The 12,021-nt window shown below is 48.7% G+C and overlaps 1 protein-coding gene across 1 annotated transcript in view; it reads left to right on the top strand.

Annotated features, from left to right (window-relative positions):
• The first annotated feature begins 4,836 nt into the window (after positions 1-4,836).
• LOC127010191 (uncharacterized) overlaps positions 4,837-12,021 on the top strand; it is an 87,636-nt gene continuing 80,451 nt past the window's right edge. Inside the window, exons 1-4 of the mRNA XM_050884066.1 lie at positions 4,837-4,896; positions 4,995-5,318; positions 5,498-5,552; positions 6,189-6,229. Of these exons, the coding sequence (XP_050740023.1) occupies positions 4,837-4,896; positions 4,995-5,318; positions 5,498-5,552; positions 6,189-6,229 (480 nt within the window). The remainder of the gene's footprint in view (positions 4,897-4,994; positions 5,319-5,497; positions 5,553-6,188; positions 6,230-12,021) is intronic.

Below are 12,021 nucleotides of genomic sequence, written 5' to 3'. Positions count from 1 at the left end.
AAATCAGTGTTCTAAAAAAGTTAAAAGACATAAACAGCAGCAGAAGCTGTGGCCCAGATGAAATACACCCACGAATCCTCCAGGAAATTGCAGACCATATAACCGGACCTATTACTATTCAAAAGCATCGAGACGGGAGAACTGCCGTCGGATTGGAAAGAAGCTTCAGTACGCCTATCTTTAAGAAAGGCTCCAAGAAACTGGCAGTTAATTATCGACCTATAAGCCTTACATCAGTCCTTTGTCAAATCCTCGAGTCCTTTATATGTGAAGCATTACTAGGCCACCTTTCTTCCAACGATGCCCTATCTCCACAACAGTACGGTTTCTTACATGGAAGGTCTACTGTTTTGCAGCTTGTACAGTATTTTAATCACTGTGCTGAGGTGGTAGCTATGGCCGGGTGGTATAGTGGATGTAATATTCCTGGACTACGCCAAAGCCTTTGATACCGTCCCTCACCGGCGTCTGTTATCGAAGCTCGAGAGTTATGGCATTCAGGGGAGGACCCTTGCATGGACTGAGAGATTTCTTGTTGGAAGGTTTCAGACAGTTGTCGTCAACAGTGAAAAGTCCTCCTGATCTGGAGTGTTGAGCGGCATCCCCCAGGGTAGAGTCTTGGGGCCAAAATTATTTGTCATATACATAAACGATTTGCCAACCCCATTAAACTCAGATACATATATGTTTGCCGATGACACAAAGATTCTCCGACAAATAACAAAATGTGAGGATGCATATGAGCTTCAACGTGACCTAGACATGATGCAGAGCTGGTCAGATGATTGGTTACTGCGTTTTAATCCATCAAAGTGCAAAGTAATGTCAGTGGGAGCCTTTGAGAATACGATATATATGCACTTTTTTTTTGGGGGGGGGGGGGGATATACCCCAAGGGAGGAAGGCGGGCATGCATGCCGCGCTACCCCTCAGACGGCTAGCAGAGAGATACCCAATTCTTTCAAGGAGGCCCAACAACGGGGCTGAGGGTGTCGGAAAGAGCCCACCTTTCCACCCCCATGGCACAGGATAGGTCTCGAACTCACGCTCTAGCAACCCGCCGAAGCGCAAGGCCGAGACTCTACCACGGGACCACGGGAGCCCCCTTATATGCACATCAGTACCAAATATGCGGAGAGGTACTTGAACATGTTGATGAGGAGAAAGACCTGGGTGTACTAGGTGACTCAACTCTGAAATTTGAGCAACACATCCTCAACCAAATCAAAACTGCCAACTCCATGATGGGTCTTATCCGACGGGTGTTCTCATACTTGAGTCCAGATATGTTCAAACTCCTCTACCCAGCTTTTGTCCGAAGCCACCTGGAGTATGCACAAGCAGTATGGTCACCGAGATATAAGAGTTTGGCAGACAAAATTGAACAAGTCCAAAAAAGAGCTACCCAACAAGTGGATGGTCTCCAGCACCTCGACTACCCAGAACGACTTAAACTCCTGGACATGCCAACATTGAAATACAGACGCTGTAGAGGGGACATGATAGAACTGTGGAAACACTTCAATCAATACAAAAAGGAGTTACTCCCAGCATCCTTCAAACCCCTGGGCAGACCTAGTCGTCGTCATTCAAGACAACTCTACCTACATCGCCCTGTGGACGGTGTTTATGGAGTGCAGCGGAACACTTTTTATTACCGAACAGTACCCATATGGAATGATCTCCCAGCTGAGGTTGCCGAGGCCGTATCAATGAATTCTTTCAAAAATCGCTTAGATAATCACTGGAATAAGCAAGCATTTAAATATGACCCCTCCAAGCCGCCGCCATGGACAGCCAACCCACAGTCAACATATATCGAGTATCACCAAGTGAGCGCAGCATAGAGTCTCCTAGACTGGACTGCGTTATGTACTTAAGTGTACTTAAGTGTAAGTGTACAGTCGTGGTGGTCCACCGCTGTTTTGGAAGTTGCTGGCGTGTTGCTTCTTCAGCCGCACTTGGTCCGGTGTGTTGGGCATCCACATGCCTTTGTTATCTTAGCTCAAGTTCGTGTATGTGGGCTTCTTTTAGACTGATATGGCGTCTAGAGCTAGCATGATCACCATTCTTTATTATGATGACAAAGACCATGTCAAAATTTGACTTATTAAATAAGAAATTACACAAAGTTCGGCAGCTTTTCCTTGTCGCCAAGCCATCCTCCAGCAGCGCTCCGACACCCATGATCGCACATTCATTTTTCTCAGAAAATAGGATACCAATCACATTTACATCAACATATTTCCACAGGTGAATACTTAGGGCATGTTCACACCAAGTTGCGACACCTGAGATTCATTAATTATGACGGGGGAAGGAAAAATGTAGGCCTCTGTCATTGGCAAAATTGAGCCTCGGGCAGAATGGACATGTTTCCGGTCAACATATTTATTTATAATTCTGTCTGTACGGATAAAATAAACCCACAATTCAGCTATGTTACTATTTTTTCTTCCTGTAAAATAGTAAATGTGGTACAAAATATGGATTAAAGTTGAGGAAAAATCACGTGACCTGGAAACGGGTGCTGGTTGGTCGGGACGTCACGATGCAGTCGGCAGGCCGCCAACGTTGTGTTACTTCGATATTTTGTGTTGTGGTGTATGTTTGTAGTGGCCAGCAATGCCTGGAGCCGTAACCCGCAGTCGTTGGTGATTCGTGCCAATGTGCAAGAGTATATATATATATATATATATATATATATATATATATATATATATATATATATATATATATATATATATATATATATATATATATATATATATATATATATATATATATATATATATATATATACGGACAAAAGTACTCCACGTAAGATATTTCTGTCTGTGCTAGTTAATCCTGCAGTAATATTCTTTAGTTTCCCCTCGGACTAACTTTTCATCGTGAACTCAACTATTCTCTCTACTGTCATGTCCTCTGATTATAAAATATTGATCTGCATTCGTTTTCTTCTTATTCATCTTCAGGCGTTGATTCTCTCTCTCTCTCTCTCTCTCTCTCTCTCTCTCTCTCTCTCTCTCTCTCTCTCTCTCTCTCTCTGACGTTCCAGAGCCATTGTTTTCTCTAAGTTAGGCTAGGTAAGTTTCCATAAGACCAATATAAATTCAACCTTGATTATTCTCTTAAGTTCCCCCTCGAACTAACTTTTAATCGCGAACTCAACTATTTTCTGCATAGCAGAGGCGAATCGGTTGATTTCACTCCCATTTCAATAATATAACATATTTCCAACATTCTTAAGGTGTTCTGTAAGCACCTATAACATACCTGTTGGGCGCAGTTTGGAGCTGGAGTGGCCATAGCTGATAAAAAACAATGGACACAACACTGGTACTGACGTCTGCTGTACTCCGCTTCAGCCTGATGACGTCACGAGCTAATGGTGGCTTCTCCCCGTGAGATGAGAAGAATTTGAGATATCTCTCCAATATCCAGTCAACTAGCGATTTATAGGACGTAATATGTGCACTACGTTATCATTGGTACGTGGCACAATGCATTTCTAAGCTCTTCCCAGAACCGGAAACATGGCCATTGAGCCTGGGCATCTATGTCCCTCAGATTTCTTCGCTATTATATGTTGTAAGATCGTTCTGTTGACATGTATGGGAAAATTAACGCTTTCTGTATCTACATATCGAAGGAAAACGCAAAATTCGCGCTAGTAAATCAGAAATTACATAAAGGTCGACAGCTCGTATGGAGTATGCATCTCACGTATGGGGGGCTCCACTCACACGTACAGCTCTCTTGGACAGAGTGGAGTCTAAGGCTCTTCGTCTCATCAGCTCTCCTCCTCTTACTAATAGTCTTCTACCTCTTAAATTTCGCCGCCATGTTGCCTCTCTTTCTATCTTCTATCGATATTTTCATGCTGACTGCTCTTCCGAACTTACTAACTGCATGCCTCCCCCCCTCCCGCGGCCTCGCCACACAAGACTTTCTACTCATGCTCATCCCTTTACTGTCCAAATCCCTTACGCAAGAGTTAACCAGGATATACACTCTTTTATCCCTCACGCTAGTAAACTCTGGAACAATCTTCCTTCATCTGTATTTCCTCCTGCCTACGACTTGAACTTTTTCAAGAGGAGGGTATCAGGACACCTCTCCTCCCGAAATTGACCTATCTTTCGGCCACTCCTCTAACTCTTGTTAGGAGCAGTGAGTATCGGGATTTTTTTTATTAACATTTGTTACTTTTTTATGCCCTTGAACGGACTCCTCTGCTGTAAAAAAAAAAAAAAAAAAAGGCTTTTCCTTATCGCCAAGCCATCCTCCAGCAGCGCTCCGACACCCATGATCGCACATTCATTTTTCACAAAAAATAGGATACCAATCACATTTGCATCGACATATTTCCCCAGGTTAGGCCACGTTCACACCAAGTTGCGACACCTGAGATTCATTAATAATGACAGGGGAAGGAAAAATGTAGGGCCAACTCCTCCTACTACTGCTACAAGCCTGCATCTCCTTGCCATTTCAACGTAATGGAGCAAAATAACCCCGGTCAAAGGTAAGTCCTTGAATCTTATTTTTACCTTTATTCCCTCTTTCAGGTCAGGTTAAGTTAAGGGCGAGGTTAAGTTATGGGCTATGTTATGTTATGTTAAGGATTAGGTTAGGATAGGATACTTAATATGGGGGTCAAAGAGTCCCGGCTAGGAGGTTATAATGTTGGTTTTGGGAAATTTACATCGATTTGTTGGAAATTCTTGCCAAATTTCGCCTATTGAGGCCTCCCCACCATAAACTCTGCTTTTCCGACAAGTCCTCAGCTCCCTCCTCCAGCCTACCGCCCTGCACCGCCCCCTGCCCATAATGCCTGGGAAACTCCTTTACCAAGCTCTGGACCTCGACAACCCTCCGCTGGCACTGTCAGTGAGTCCTCACCTGCCCCTGCAGTCCCCGCTGGGGGTCCACTAGTCTCCGCTTCTGCTGCTGACCTCTCTACTAGTATTCTGCTTTCCCTACAAAAGGAAATAGCCAACCTCTCAGTTGTCCTGGCTCAAGTTTCTGTGCGCCTCACTGCTGTGGAAGCTCGCCCTGTTCCCCCTGCTCCATGTCCTCCTCCTGGCCCGGCTCCTGTGACTGCTGACGCTGGAGGGTCCTCTTCTCTGCCGCTCTCGCCGGCGGCCGATCCCCAGCCTCAGGCAACAGCCAGTACTCCTCTCAGCTCAGTTCCTCCTGTGCAGGCTACGGGAACCCATGTAGCTTCGCACACCTCCGGCAGCGGTGCCCAGATTGTGGGTGACTCTGGCCTGACCGCAGTCTACTCTCGGCTGGATTCACTGGAGACATCGGTAGCGGGCATACATACTACCATGCAGGCCATCCTTGCAAGAATGGATGGCACTCAGCAGCAGCCCCTGGATATCTCCTTGACCTCGTAATGGCCTGCACGACCTATCGCTTCCTGACCTGGAACATTAACGGGCTGCGTGCCCGGTTCACTGATCTCCACTCCTATGTTATAACGCAGAAACCCGACGTCATTGCCCTACAAGAGGTCGGGCCCGAGGTGCCACAGATGAGAGGTTATGTGAATCACTCTCTAGGACCTGGAGATGGTAGCAGTAGGGGGTTAACAACATATGTCAAACATGGACTTCCTGTTACTTTTCATGAGATGGGGGTTACGGGGGGTATGGAGTCTCTAATTGTGTGTCTGCATGTTCCTAATGGTCCCCTGTATTGTATAAATTTGTATGTTCATGCTTGTGCCTTTCGTGCTGACAACCTCCCAGGCTGCTTCTTGGAAGAAAAATCATTGCTAATAGGGGATCTCAATGCTCGTCATAAGGACCTAGGCAGTCATTTGACCACCAATGTAAATGGGATTCGTTGGAAAGCTTTTCTTGACGCCACAGATACTGTAACGCTCACAGGTGACAGTGTCCCTACACACACTCAAGGTGGCAGGTTAGACTATGTAGCCCTGTCCAACATGCCCCCGTGCTCTATTGAGACTTGCTTGTTGCCTACTTTACTCAGCGACCACTTTGCTCTGGAAACTATTCTCCCTTGGTCTTTTGTGCCTATTACACCTAGAAAGAGGCTTACTGTTCCTGCTGCCCGAGTGCCAAGGCTTGTTTCATGTGTTGAGTCTTGGTACACTGTTGCCAAGGCTACCTTCTCTGATGTTAATTCCTTGTATCAGGGCCTTGTTGCAGTTATTGAAGGCTTTGTGTCCCCATCTTATAGGGCTCCTAGGGTATGTGCCGTCACTCATTGCTCCTCCTCTTATGCTAAGGATCCTGTCATACTTTCTTGCCAGCAAACTCTTGCCACCTATCAGCGGCGATGGCAGCGTGAACCCACCGACTATGATGCCAGGGATGCAATGGTGTCTGTTGCTCGACACCTCACTGACCTTCGTCAACAGGCTCGGCAGCGATACTGGGGTGACTTCTTGGGGCGGCTGCGTAAGACTCAGACACTGCAGAGGATTTGGCTCCATGTCCACAGGGTCAGGGGCAAACCTAACCATCCCGTTAGGGATCCTGGTCTTGCTGAGAGGGCACAGACTTTATTGCAAACATGGACGAATGCCTCTGCTGTGGCTGGGCTGCCTGGCGCCCATCGAGATGCTCTTGCCAGCCATCAGCTGCGGCGCATGGCCCTTGTACATCATAATGTGGCCCTGGTAGACGACACGTGTGTTCCTCTTACTTTGGATGAGCTCCTCCGCGCTATTCGGCCTGGCACGTCGACGGCCCCTGGTCAGGATGGTTTAACCTATGACGTCCTTTACCCTCTCCTTGCCCTGCCTGATAACCCCATTCGTGATCTCTTTAACATGTCGTATTCCTCCAGTGTTTTGCCTCCTTCATGGAAATCTGCTCTCATTGTTCCCATCCCTAAGGGTGACGGCACTTTTCGTCCAATTTCTCTCACCAGTTGTTTATGCAAGCCAATGGAAAGGGTCATCCTGCAACGACTCATTTATAAGGTGGGTGACTTGATGTCCCCTAATCTCCATGGGTTTATGAAGGGTCGCTCCACTGCCAATTGTTTTGTTGAATGTTTGAGTAATGACACTGTCACCTGCAGAGCTTTTATAGACCTCAAGGGTGCCTTTGATAGGGCCAATAAAGATGTTATCATGGAGGAACTCATCACGAAAGGTGTGAAAGGGAGACTTTTAGGGTGGATCAGGGAGTATTTGTACAACAGACGGGCTAGGGTATGGTTCCAGGGTGCAGTATCAACTGATGAGTCCTTTGACCTAGGCACCCCTCAAGGTGGAGTCCTCAGCCCCATGTTATTCAATATCCTTATGGATAAGATTGCCCGGCACTCCTTTCCTCGGGGCACTGAAATTGTCCTTTATGCCGACGACATCCTCATTCAGTGTGATTCCCCTGGAACCCTGACCACAGCCCTGCAGCACCTTGAGGACCTTTGTATACATATGGGTCTGATCGTCAATGCCTCAAAAACTAAATATCAGACAAGTCTCAAAATATGTCGTTCACCGAGCTTTAATACTGTCGCCTTAGGCCGAGTACAATGTTATAAGTATTTAGGAGTACAGCTTAGTTTTAAGAAGTATACCCATTGCGTTGACTATGTACGCAATCTCTGTCTACCTCGTCTTGCCCCGTTACGTGTATTAGCAAACAGGGGTCTTGGAGCAGGAATTCCCATTCTTAGGATGTTCTATCTCTGTCATTCGGTCTCTGATTGATTATGCTGCACCAGTTCTGGTGCGTTGTAGCCCCTCTCAACTGAAGCCCTTGGAGCTCATACAAAATGAGGCAATGCGGATTATTCTAGGTTGTCCCAGGACGGCAAAGCTTGAAGTCCTCCGAGCTGAGTTGGAACTGCCCAGTGTTGTCTGCAGAATTCAGGAAATTACTTGCCGCACAGTCTGCCGCATGATTTGTCAATGGGACACTCAGCTTAGGCAGGCTCTTGGTAACTTTCAGCCCACCCCTAACATTCCAGCCAAATCGTACCTTAGAAAGCTCCACAAGCTCTTATCTGACCTTGGTGTCCTTGAACCGTGTCTTGCCCTCATTAGCAGCCCTTGTTATCCCTCTTGGAAACCTCATAGAGTCAGTGTTGATATAGAAAAATTAGATAAACCTAAAGATTCTTGGCTTCCTCAAGTCCTGCAGGACCATTTTCTGACCAAATTGTCTGCATATCCCTGCACCCAGGCTGTCCATGTGTTTTGTGATGGATCTGTCAATGGCACCAAGACTGGTTGTGGATTATTTATTAGGGACTATGCCACCCCCTCTGAATACACTGACACTGAGGTTTCTAAGAGGCTTCCTGATCATCTGTCTTCCACAAGGGCAGAACTCTATGCCATATGTAGCTCTCGGGAAAGATGTGTACCTGTTTGTTGATAGTCAATGTGCCTTGTATGCTCTTCTGTCCTCCTCCCCTTCTGACTGTGATATAGTCAATAAGTGCCTTAGTGCCCTTAGCCTGCTGGAGCGCTGTGGTGCTACTGCACACTTCATCTGGGTGCCTTCACATGTTGGGCTGCCCCATAATGAAAAGGCAGACAGACTTGCTCGTGCTGCCTCTGATGATCTCAATGTACGCCCAGGTGTTGAATACACCTATAATTATGTTAAAAATAGACTTAGATCCCTTGTTAGTGAGTCTGTTACCAATCAGCTTGCCTTGAGGTGTCAGGATGATAGTCCCTCCAGCCTTCACTATGCCCAGGTATCAAGTATCTGCACCCACACTTATGGTAGGCTTAGTGCATCCTATGATCTGGTGGTGATGCGGCTGAGGCTGGGCTATAGATATTACTGGGAGGTCAGTGGGGCTGACCCTGTACCTTGCCGCTTGTGTGCCAGGCCAGGGGGTCACACGCTCAAACACTATGTCCTGCAATGTTCTGCTATTAGTGCCTACCGCCCACAGGGCCACTGGGACCTGCCTGGGCTGGTGGGCTGGTTCATTAACAATAATGTTCTTTCAGCTGTGCTCAGTGAGTATCCTGCATTTGCCTCTAGATTGTAGTCCATATTATTATGCCGGACGTGTTACTTGGGTTCCGTGTCGCCGTCAGGAGACTCCGTGGGAGGGAGATATGTAAACACTTTGCACAGTTTCTATAGTTTAATGTTCTTCCTTAGTAGTACACTTCACTCTGACTCTTCACTTACCACTAGCTTACTATCACTGGGACTGGGCCTCTCTCGCCCTCTTCTCCTATATATATCCAGAACAGTACAGTCTAGAATATTACAGTATACTTTAGATCATACAAGAACATGTAGCAAAAATATATGCGAGTTGGCAACACTTCCCGCCTGGCGCCTGGCCGCGGACGGCTTGCCTTGCTCCCCGCCCCTTTGCTCGTTTCTCCGGGAGCCTTCTAGAGGCCTATGGTCGCCGGGGGAAGCTTCCAGCACAACACTATCCCCCCCTCTTAATTGTGATCGTCCCGATCACACACTTAACTATGTACAAACATAAGAGAATTAATCAAAAACATAATAATCGTCGTATCGCTGTGGACGCCTGCGTTGTCTCTGTCTTCTGTTCGTTGCCTCCTGCGCGTCTGTCTCCTGGTGCGCCTCGTCGTCGTCCGCTTCTTGGGGTGTCCCTGGAACATCTGCCGAAGCCGGGAGGTTATCTCCCTCGGCTGAAAGGGCCAGGAGGCCTACGTCGTCGTCGACCTCCTCTCGGTCCTGGACGTCCCTTGCGTTTTCGTCGGCTGCTGGGTGTCTGTAGTTGTTCCAGGTGTAGTTTCCCGGACCGTGGTACCTCCATAGGCGGTTGACGTGGACAACTTTCGGCTTGGTCCTTTCCGTTCTCCGGATTCGGTAAGTCACGTCGGAGAGGCGTTCTAGCACAGTGTAAGGGCCTTCCCAGGGGCTCTGTAACTTCGGAGACTGTCCTTTCTTCCTCTGCGGGTTGTAAAGCCAGACTCGGTCTCCTTCCTTGAAGTCAACGTGGCTTGCCCTCATATTGTAACCGCGCTTCATGGCCTCCCCGGAGAACTTCAAGGCACCTCGGACTTGATGGTGCACCTCTTCCAGCCGTTCCTTGGAAGGCTTTCTCCAGGAGGCCTTCCTGTCAGTAGGTCCACCGGCAATCGCAGCTCACGTCCAAACATCAGCTTTGCCGGTGAATACCCCGTAGTCTCGTGGGCGGCAGACCTGTAGGCCATGAGAAGCGCAGGCAGCTTCTGATCCCATGAAGACTGATCATTGTTGCACTGCTTGGCCAACTCCTGGCCCAACGTCCAATTAAACCTCTCCACCATTCCATCTGACTGTGGGTGCAGAGGGGTGGTCCGGGTCTTCTTGATACCCAGAAGCTTGCAGCACTCAGCAAGGACTGTTGACTCAAAATTCCTTCCCTGGTCGGAATGGAGCTCGTTAGGCACACCGAAGCGACAGAAGAACTCCTCCACCAAAACCTTGGCGATGGTAGTGGCTTCCTGGTCAGGGATGGCGTAGGCTTCCGGCCACTTGGTGAAGTAATCCATTGTGACGCAGATGTACCTATTTCCGTTCGTCGTCAGAGGCAAGGGTCCTGCTATATCCACTGCCACCCGTTCCATGGGGGCTCCAACCTGGTATAGTTGCAGTGGGGCACGGTGACGCTTCTTGGGGCCCTTCTTTGCACAGCACACCTCACACGCGTGACACCATTCTTCCACGTCCTTCCTCATGCCAACCCAGTAGAACCTTTGGCGCAGGCGACTCAGTGTCTTCTTTACCCCTAGGTGTCCGCTGGTGATGCTGTCGTGCCTTCTTTCAGGACGCCTTCCCGGGACTTCACAGGTAACACCGTGGACCAGTAGTGGTCAAGACCATCATGAGAGACCCAGCGTCGCTGCAACACCCCGTCGTCTATCCGAAGAGTGTCCCACTGAGTCCAGTAATTCTTGGTGGTAGGGATTTCTCTCGAGATTACTTCCCACCCAGGTCGCGTTGACGACTGACTCAGCCACTCCATAATTGGTCTCAGATCTCGGTCCTCCCGCTACAGTTTTCCCAAGTCTTCCCATGGCACCTCCGCTGTCTGTTCCACTGTAGTGCGGCGGCACATATTCTGGACGCTTTCCCTCTGGAGGCAATGTTGACATTCAGGTAGGCAGGGGCGCCGGCTCAAGCTGTCCGCGTTACCGTGTGTTAGTCCAGATCGGTGCACAATAGAATAGTGATGCTGCTCTAGTTTACCTATCCAGCGAGCAAGCTGGCCCTCAGGGTTTTTCAGTGACTTCAGCCACCGCAATGCAGCGTGATCCGTGCGGATGGTGAAAGTTGCACCGTACAGGTAAGCATGGAAAAAGTCAAGGCTCTTGACTACTGCCAGGAGTTCTTTCCGGGTCACGCAATAGTTTTTCTCGGCTGGAGTGAGCTTCTTGCTGAAGTAGGCCACAACCCGTTCCATGTCGGCACATGCCTGGGACAGCACTCCACCAATCCCTTCATCACTGGCATCACAATCCAGTATAAAAGGCTTAGAGGGGTCTGGGTAGGTGAGTACAGGCGAGCTGATGAGGGCCTCCTTGAGCTTCTCAAAGGCAACCTGAGTTTCCGCTGTCCACTCAAACTTGCGCCCCTTCTTCGTCAGGAGGTGCAGTGGTGCAGCAATCGTAGCGAAGCCTTTCACAAACCTGCGGTAGTATGAGCACAACCCGAGGAAGCTCCGCAGCTCCTTCACGTTGGTGGGTGTCGGCCAGTCCCTTACCGCAGCCACCTTCTCAGGATCAGTGCGTACTCCAGCCTCGCTCACGATGTGTCCCAAGTATTGGACCTCCTTTTGGAACAGACAGCATTTCTTCGGGCTGAGCTTAAGGTGTGCAGCTCTAAACCGAGCGAAAACCTCTGATAGCCTTTTCATCTCCTGCTCGAAGGTCTGGCCAAAGACAATCACGTCGTCGAGGTAGATGAGTGCCGTCTTCCAGTGAAGTCCCTCCAGCACCCTCTCCATCAGCCGCTCGAACGTGGCCGGCGCGTTGCACAGGCCAAAGGGCATGACCTTAAACTGCCACAGGCCTTGACCGTAGGAGAAGGC

The sequence above is a fragment of the Eriocheir sinensis genome, chromosome 42, assembly GCF_024679095.1.
Source record: "Eriocheir sinensis breed Jianghai 21 chromosome 42, ASM2467909v1, whole genome shotgun sequence".
Lineage (NCBI taxonomy): Eukaryota > Metazoa > Arthropoda > Malacostraca > Decapoda > Varunidae > Eriocheir > Eriocheir sinensis.
Note: the sequence above shows the minus strand (reverse complement) of the source record. Positions and strands in the feature narration are given on the sequence as shown.